Source organism: Wyeomyia smithii, chromosome 2, assembly GCF_029784165.1.
Source record: "Wyeomyia smithii strain HCP4-BCI-WySm-NY-G18 chromosome 2, ASM2978416v1, whole genome shotgun sequence".
In the NCBI taxonomy this organism is placed as follows: Eukaryota; Metazoa; Arthropoda; class Insecta; order Diptera; family Culicidae; genus Wyeomyia; species Wyeomyia smithii.
This window is the reverse complement of record NC_073695.1, coordinates 199,378,976-199,388,589: the sequence shown is the minus strand read 5'-3', so window position 1 is coordinate 199,388,589 and position 9,614 is coordinate 199,378,976. Positions and strand designations below refer to the sequence as shown.

The window sequence follows — 9,614 nt, the reverse complement described above, 5'->3', positions numbered from 1 at the left end:
CCTTTCGCAAAGAACAATCGTGATCTTAAATGATGAACTAATATCATTCTTCATCAAACTCAATCATCTGTACGAAGCTTAACTAAAACTAAAAACGAGCGCGAATTCTGTTTTCAATTTAGAAAAATTCAAATGGTAAAAAGATAAGGATCATTAAGTCAGCAATAACAAAATAAAAATAGAAACATAAGATAAGGAGTAATCGGAATAAGGATTTTTAGGAATGTGCTCAACAGTGTTTTTTCTTTCTCTAAAAAGTTTACTGATTCTGTTGAACAAGTCTTTGAAAAAGGTATTCACTTACATAAATATATATATAGAAATGTCTTCCGTGATCAACAGTCTCGAATACTTAAGAAAAAATAAATCATTTAAAGCTTACGTGCCAAAAACATGTCGTTATAACCGTATCCGAAATTTGATGTGCAATTATTATATAAAACAGAATGATTTCCAATCAGTAGAAAGCACTAATTGTTGCACCTTCCTTTGCGGCTTTCCTCGTTCAATCAATCTTTATCAAATTCATTTGCGCTTATCTTCACGCGTCCGTTTTGCAACGCTACTCGGTAATCATGGCGTCCACTTGAGCTCCCTCGCTGATATGGATGAACCGCACCGAAGCGTACGGTTGCCGATGGGCGAACTCGCAATACTGACAACCATTGATGGCAATACTGTAGGAGTCCGGCTTGACCGTAATCTGCACATCGAAGTAACCCCTTTTCTGGATCGGACAACCACCATGTCGCTCCTCGATGCCCCAGCTGCGGAACTGGTAGGTGTTCCGGACGATCACCTTGTCACGCGGACGAATGCTGATGTGCAGCGGGCAGTCATCGCGCGGGTCCGTATTCGGGCCGGACTGGAAGTTAATGTTAAACCTGTGGCGAGAAATTGATAAATGGCTTCAGTTCTAAGCTCTCTATGCATGTCTAGCTTCTAATCAGGTCGTTTTGTTTTGATGGATGATGATATATTTTTGGAGTACTAAGCGTAATATCACAAATCGACAGATAAAGCAAAAATTGCAGTGTTAACACAAATTGAAAGCTAAAGCATGAAATGGAACTAGTTTATACTAGATATGCATGGTTCTTTTGGTATCTTTCGAATACTTCTTTGAATGCAAATTAAACACCGAACAGTTTTCTTATTTTATTTCTCGCAATGAAGCATTTATATAAGGATAGAATTGGTTGGTAAACGGCTGGGCACGTGTCACTTTAGACCCCATTGTGGTCATTCACCTCTGTTCAGCAACTCCTATCCCAACCTTAGCGGAGAACTATGGTCGTATGCTGACTGGCGAAGAAACTTTGGTCGCATGCTGACTGGGAAGGGGGATCGTACGCGGGTGTATCCCCATGTTAGAAGCGGCGTACAACAGCGTCATACCCGGAGCGGGCGGCTGAGTTACAAAACGCGGTGCCTCGCCAGCCCCGTCGCGAGACTAGGTATCGCAGCCCTAGTAAGGTAAAATACTACGAACAACCCAGATATAAATAACGAACGGAATAATCGGCATGGACTGAGGCGAGCGAAAAAGAACAACGATTATTGGAAACTCGGTGCTTGGAATGTGAGAACTCTACTCGAACCGGCACGTGCAGGTATCCTGGCTAGAAAGCTGCAGAAGGTGAATGTGGAGGTTGCTGCCATACAGGAGGTGAGGTGGCCGAAAATGGGAGAACGCGAATTCCGGGCTTCATTTAAGTACCACATCTACTACAGTGGCGGCGTGAAAGCAGAAAGGACAGTCGGTTTCGTGCTTATAGGGAAACAGATGAGGCGTGTCATTAGATGGAGGCCGATCAGTGACCGTATGTGCGTGTTGAGAATTAAGGGCAATTTTTCAACTACAGCCTGATAAATGTGTACGCACCAACCAACGATAAACCCGAGGAAGAGAAGGAGGAGTTCTATGAGCTTACCAAAAAACGTATAATGAGTGCCCAGGACACGACATCAAGATCGTCATCGGAGATTCAAATGCGCAGGTCGGGCAGGAGAACTTCTTCCGCCCCGCGATTAGTAGAGAAAGCCTGCACTCTACTACGAACGACAACGGCCTGAGGTTTGTCAATTTCACTGCAGCCAGAGGTATGGCTATCCGTAGCACTTATTTTGCACGCCGGAATATACGTAAGCACACCTGGGGGCACCCAAATAGAGAGGCCTGCTCTCAGATCGACCATGTTCTGATTGATGGTCGACACTTTTTAGACGTTACAGATGTTACAGAGTGGAGGCATATCCACAGTGCAATCAGCACCACAGTGGGAGAATTGTTGGGTACATCTGCGACAGCCACGTCCAATGAGTGGTTTGACGCTAAGTGCCAGCGAGCGACAGATGAAAAGAACCGCGCCAGAGCTCACATGTTAGCCACGGCTCTGACTCGTCAGAGCGTAGGAAGATACCGGGAAGCTAGAGCTGCTGAAAAAAGACTTCATCGCCGCAGCAGCATTGGGAGCGGATTCTTGTGAAGGCGGAAGGTTACTTCTCTGCATAAAGATAAATGGAACCAGGAACCGGAACGTGTCAGCCCCTGTCATGTGTAACGATAGGGAGGGGAACCTGATTACCGATAGAACGGAAGTGGCCAGGCGTTGGAAAGAACACTTTAGTGTGCTGTTGAATGGTGAAGAAAACAGCGTAGTCGAAAGGAGCAGGATGGTGATATAGGATGATGACAAAGTTGTGGACCTACTATCCATGGACCAGGTTAAGAGAGCAGTGAAAGAGCTGAGGAACTGCAAGGCAGCTGGTAAGGACGGCATTCCAGCCGAACTTTTTAACGTCGGGAACGAACAGCTGTGTTGTGATTTACACCGGATCATGCTGAGAGTGTGGTCCGATGAAAAATTGCCCTCGGACTGGTTGAAGGGTCTCATATGTCCGATCTACAAGAAAGACCACCGCCTGGACTGTAGTAGTTCCATAAACTGAGGCCGTTGTCGGAGACCTTTGTTGGCGATTACCAATGTGGTTTTCGAGGGGGACGCTCCACTACGGACCAAGTGTTCACCTTGCGACAGATCCTCGATAAATTTCGAGAATTCAACCTGCAGACGCACCATCTGTTCGTTGACTTCAAGGCAGCGTACGATACAGTAAAGAGAAATGAGTTATGGCGAATTATGCTAACATGGTTTCCCAACAAAACTAATTGGGCGGATACGTGCCACTCTTGAAGGCTCTACATCATGCGTCAGGATAGCCGGTGAGATATCGAACTCCTTCGTGACGTTAGATAGTTTGAAGCAGGGAGACGGGCTGTCAAATTTATTGTTCAACATCGCATTGTAGGGTGCTATACAGAGGGCCGGCGAGCAAAGAAGCGGCACCATCATTACAAAGTCTCACATGCTTCTAGGTTTTGCGGACGATATCGACATCATTGGTAACAACCGTAGAGCAGTGGAAGAGGCCTTCGGACCTCTCAGGAGGGAAGCTGCGAGGGTAGGGCTCATCATTAACTCTGCAAAAACGAAATACATGATGGCTGATAGAGAGCGTGTTAGTCCGACGGATGTTGGTGCTGAGGTGGTGTTAGATGGGGAAACTTTCGAAGTAGTCGACGAATTTTTTCACCTGGGTACATTAGTGACATGTGACAACGAGGTTAGCCGTTAGATAAAAAGGCGGATAGCAGCTGCAAACAGGGCTTTCTACGGATTGCGTAACCCGCTGGGGTCCCGTAGTCTGTAAACCCATACTAAACTTGCACTCAACAAAACACAAATTCTTCCCGTGGCCCTCTACGACCATGAAGTATGGACGTTAAAAGAGGCTGATTGGCAAGCTCTTGGTGTTTTTGGGCGTAGGATTTTGCGTTCAATCTTTGGCGGCAAACTAGAAAATGGTGTTTGGTGCAGACGCATGAACCATGTACCAGGTGTACAAATCGGCGGATATAGTTGAGCGGACCCGCAAAGACTATATTTAGCAGAAATCCCGATAGAGGCCGTCTACTTCGAGGTAGGCCCCGCATTCGTTGGATGTGTGCTGTCGACGAGGATGCCCGTGAAGTAGGTGTTAGGGGAGATTGGACGATAGCAGCCCAAGACCGAGTGACATGGCGACACATTCTGGATTCGGAATTGGATCGATATGGTCTGTCGCCGTAAAAGTAAAGTAAGTAAGTAAGGATAGAATTAGGATGTTCAACCTTTTTTGTCAATCACTTTGGCCAGTATCCGCAATCTTTCGAGCAAATTATTTGTGAGGATATTATACACAGTCGAAACCGAAAGATTCTTGCTGTTAGAAGGGTTTATCGTGAACATTTGGCTGCGATTTTTGTCCAGTTCGGATAGAACTACAACTACATCGCGCCTGCGTTTTCTGTTTCTCTTCAAGAACTTGAATTACTATCGGGGAAAACCATTCCTTGTGAGGATAGTAGAAATAACGAAGTAAAACGACAAGACGTTGAAGTCTAGGCAGTTGCTAAGAGTCGTTGAACATTCAAGGCCACAATTCAAAACATCGAAAGAGTTGAGAAATTCCAACATCGATGCAGCATACTGTTGATAATTATCTTTTTCAAGTTCAAAAACGCCTTGAGAGATAAAAATATTACTCCAAGTAACGTCCGTCAATGCTGCTCCCACGGACACCGTGTCCAATAGTTTAAGCTTCAGGTGCTTTTTGAACATCCCAACTTGCAGTTCGCGTAGCGCAGCAGTGTTTATTGGCAACCAGTGGTGAATAGAGGAGGATTGTACAAAACGCACCAGTTAAGCATTTGCGCGATTTACAGCGCTTCAAATAATTTCAAAGGGATATTGAACGTGTAGGATGATTGTAGGATCTATTTATTGTATGTTTATCACGAAGTTTATTCTAAAATACTCGATTGAATGTCATTGAATGTCTTTCTTGGTAAAAATTACCATTGCTGCCAAACAAGCCCGTGACCAAAACGCACCACGACAAAGGTCAGTATGTTCCAAAGCAGAAGGCTAATAAGCCAATAGCAGAAATCAGCACGCGAAGTGAGAAGCACTTGAAGTCTCGAAAGTAAAATCAAAAATAATGGAACATGCTCTAAGTTGTCAAGCAATCTCCTGCAAGCCCTTCGTAGTGCATTCTGCCCCAATTTTAATTTTGATTGTTTTTAGGTAAAAGTTGACGAAATTTAAATAATAAAGCGTTACGCAAAGGAGAGTTCCAAATTTAAACTGGAAGAATGGAGATTGCTCTAATTCTAAGTGGTCTTCGTTTAATCCTCTGACGATTGCTGTAACAGCTCGTAAAGAAGAAGAACTAACTCTTATCCACAAAAGACAAACATTCTTGTCGCAGTGGCACAGGCCTTTCAGGCATACAAAAAAAATCTGACTGCCGTGCTTTTCTTGTGGGAAAAGCAGCAGAAGAAAAGTACAAGCCTGTTTAAGGCTGGCATCTCGGTTGGAAAGACTAGAGACTGTGTTATACAGAGATACGCAAAGAGAAAAGCAGTAAATATGGCAACCCTTTGCTAATATTTTATTTTAAACAATTCTGGAAACCACATTTATTTTCGCATGACTTTTCATAAGCATTAGAAAGTATAATGAAATTTCGAAACTTTGTAAGGATATATTACTGAGTTTCTGTATCTGTTCATAACACCGTCTGTAGGAAAGACACGTGAAGACATTTTTTCGCCGAGCGTGAAGATCAAGAGGATGGCAGCCCTATCTAAACTCTACACGTTTGACAGTAGCAGGCACCCAGCAAAACTTCCATATACTTTTCACTTTAGTCGGAAAGACTCTTCACTCATTTAACATAGAAAGAGATAGCATGTTGCCATTCCCCTGGTGAAGACATTTGAAAAAATGACCTGGCATCCCTGGTGTTGGTGGCGAAGCTTGTCAAAAAAGGAGTTCGTGCTGTATACAATTCGGAAAGATGTACAACGAAGTGATTGCGACGGATAATCGAGTGAGTGGCTTGTACCGGCTGAATACTGTTGAAGGATCACGATGATGGTTGCTGACCGACATCATCAAGACTGTCAAAATGTGTGGCACCCGATGTTTTTGGAAAAAACTGAACCAAAGAACCTGGTTTCTGGCATGAATGTGAAAAACTGTGCAACACAGCTGACATGCGAGTGTTGCGTCGAACCGAAGATGTGTCGGCCAGCCAAACAGCCAAACCCGGAAGAAGATGCATGAAGACATTTTCTAATCCAGCACTCCAGGACGGTTTACAGACACCATACCACTTGTGGTGGATTCACCAACTGAACCTAGGACGTACGCTGAAACAATTTCATGTTCGGAGCATGTCAAATGGAAGACTGCAACGGAAGAAGAAATAGCGTCCCACAAAGAAAATGGCACATGGGCAATCACTGATCTACCTTCGGACCGTAAGCCGATAAAATGTTAATGGGTCTTCAAGCGGGAAGAAGGTCAGAACGGGCAAGTGGCAAGTGGCGGCAGGGGAGCTGCGTAGCCGCAAGGTTACAGAGTCCGCTCTCTCAAGCGGATGGTCGTGGGTTCGAATCTTAGTGGAACCAGGCCATCCGATGTCGAATAAGGACTTAAGCATGGGTTTATTCTCAGGCTCCCCACCAGTTACCCTTCCTTTACGCTGAAATCTACAAATACCTTTGCGTGACTTCCTCTTAACAAAAAATAAGTCCCTCTTATCAATAAAACTGGCCAGAAGGACGCACGACGAAACTTCTCCAGGGAATTATAATTGGTGATATTTGGCAAGAGGAACGAGTATTGGTAAAGTAGAACAGTAAGCGTGTAAGGAAGAGTAGCACATTACACACAAGCACTGATGAACAATAACAATAAGCATGCCACTTCTCAATAGCGGTATTGCTCTTAACAGAAGTGCGGGATACAGCAGACACCCGGGCATATCTCACAATAGATCTACGATTTTGGTCGCAATGAGGAAGCCCATACATGAAAAAAAGAGGCGGCACAAGGAGTTTCCCAAAAAATTGGCTTAGCTCCTGTTGTCGATCAAACATCTTTTCAGGCTGTTTATACCGGGGTTGTGTTATGTCCACGGTTCATACAATTTTTTTAGAATTTATATGGGCAGTTGTCCACGGAGCGGAGGCTCAAAATCGCTAAAATCTGTCCACGTGGAATGTGGATGGCCCCTGAGCAGTTCCAGAGTTTGGTAGGACCTGTTATCGCCGTCAATACAAAACCTGATGTGGCCAAAGCAACCTTTATCCTTTGAAGACGGGCATTCAGTTTGCGAGTTTTGCGTTATCTCAAGGGATCATGAATTACACTATTTGGACTGAAGGCTTCTGCCATGTTTAATAAAAATCGTTTCAGGCATTTAAGGGTTATGCTGGAACATATATGATTTAAAAAGAAAAAAAACTTTTCTCTCATATAAATTCATTCATAGTAGCCATCTTGGAATTCAAAATAGTGTCAATATTCAATCGTATTGAATTTCAATTACACACATACCCATTTTGAACCGTATTTAACCATTCTACGCCTCAGAAACGAAGAGAATAATATAAATAAGATCACGCATTATTTCATATTTTTAGGTATAAGATAAGATAAAATAAGATAAGATATAATTGTAGACTCCACAAGAATAATGCTGGTAGAACTGTCTCTACTTTCCCCAATTTCTACCTCAAACACCTTAGTGTACACACGGTATTTATATTTTTCTCCTCTCGTGTGCTCTGTTCGTTATGGTTTGTTTTCTATATGTAGCATTTCTCTAAATTTTTTTATATAGGTTAGGTATTGGATTTATACTGTACAACAAGACCAGGACTCTTAACATATCTCACAAGTAAGTACGCTTGAAACATGAAGACATGCAGTAAATAAATGTATGCGTGTTTCCAATTCGCTCATCCATCATTTCGCTCTTCGGTAGTGTGAACACGCAACTCATAGCTCAGGACTGCCGGCCACCGAGAGACATCCGCCAATATCCAAACATGTATTTTGCAAGAATTGGGCGGACCCAACCTCTGTCTCTATACAAATACCCATTGGGTGACAAACTTACTTCCTTCACTATTTTAATGAAATCACGTTGACTGGACACCAGACATCATGCGATAAAGTATTGTTTTTAAGTTTTTACAGTAGAACTTCACGAATGTATAGCACATTATAAATTAGCCTGCATAAAAAAAAATATTATACTCACTGGTCATCCTTCATTTTTCCACGGATTATAACTTTCCGGTACAAGCCTAATCCGGCTGGTAGAAATCCAAGGAAAGGTGATGGCTGTGAAGTAAATTTATTACTCAGTCACCTCTTATCGCTGTACTTAATCAATACTTAATTAAATTACAAGTAGATTTTTTATTGATTCAAATATATAAAAGCACTCACAGGATTATACACCGGTAGCTGAGCCATCTTACAGTAATTTTCTGTTCAACAAAATTATTGGTCACAACCTAACTCTTCAACCTGCTGTTCGATACTGTATACGAGTAGAGTATCAATTGAACGTGAAATATTCCTTTTTTGTATATTTAGTAATCAGTCAGGTTTATCGAAGGATTGTTCCATATTGATAAGAATAAACAGACTAACCTTTGCGGTACTCGTTGCAGTGATAAGAATAATTTTACTACCCTTTCGAAATCGTATATTTGCGAGTTTGAAACCGGCTCTGATGTCAACCTTATAAGCGTCAGTTCACAAACTCACATTTTTACCTCATTTAAAACCATTTGACTCACCGACACCAATTGCCAACTAATTCCGGCAGACGAAACAGGCCTAACGGTTCTCTCTGGTTGTTCCCAGAAATTCTCGAAACTTCTAGTCGAAGTAAAAGTAAATCCAACTTCTGCATTCGACCATGCCCCATGTTCTTGGTTGTCAACATGCATTGGTTTACCGGGGCCAGTTTCCGGGTAAGTTGGCTTCCAGTACTCCTCTCTAGGCTGTCCCTCTATGATTCCAACAGGTTTAAAATCACTTTTTATTGGATTTTGCAGCTGTTCTTGATGATCTTGACTGGTTATTTTCATCTGTGCTAACCTAGTATTTACTTTCACATTAGCTGGTTCCTCACGAGGGTCATTTTGTACCGGCACAAACACATTGCCCAACTTCATTTCCCTACAATCTAATAGACTATGTCCATCCTTATAACAGTTACTACATCTTTTCGTTTTTTGTTTCCAGGTTTGTGCTTTTGGTTTAGTGTTACTTTTCTGTTTAGAATTCTTCTTCAGGACATTAGCCTTTTGCTGCTTCCATTCTTCCAACAACTCCTGTTTGACTAAATCGACCGTAAGTTCTGTTTCGGGGCGTTCTTCCAAGGATTTCACCAGCTTTCCGTAGCTTCTGGGAACGCTCGAAAGAATGAGAGCAATGTACAAAAGTGGGTTAAGCTCTTCACCCATAGCCGAGAGATGTTCTATCAATTTAGTTATATCCCTCAGATGGTCCGCCATGTTTCCATTTTCGGCTAACCGAAAGGAGCACAGTTTACGAAACATGGGCACTTTTTGGGGTTTACATTTCTGCTCATGATTTACTGCCAAAACATCCCACATTTCCTTCGCTGTTATCTTCTCCATTACATGACTCAGCTGGCCGTCCTCCAGAGATAACGCGATTGTTGCACGGGCCTTACCA

General features: G+C 42.8%; 1 protein-coding gene across 1 annotated transcript; it reads right to left on the bottom strand.

The window, feature by feature from the left end:
• Positions 1-228: 228 nt before the first annotated feature.
• Positions 229-8,508, bottom strand: LOC129722706 (32 kDa beta-galactoside-binding lectin-like). The gene is made up of 3 exons (XM_055676386.1): positions 8,352-8,508; positions 8,161-8,243; positions 229-884 (listed from the first exon to the last, which is right to left on the bottom strand). Exons 1-3 carry the CDS (start codon positions 8,376-8,378, stop codon positions 563-565), a joined length of 432 nt encoding a protein of 143 aa, XP_055532361.1. The 5' UTR covers positions 8,379-8,508; the 3' UTR covers positions 229-562.
• Positions 8,509-9,614: the final 1,106 nt, after the last annotated feature.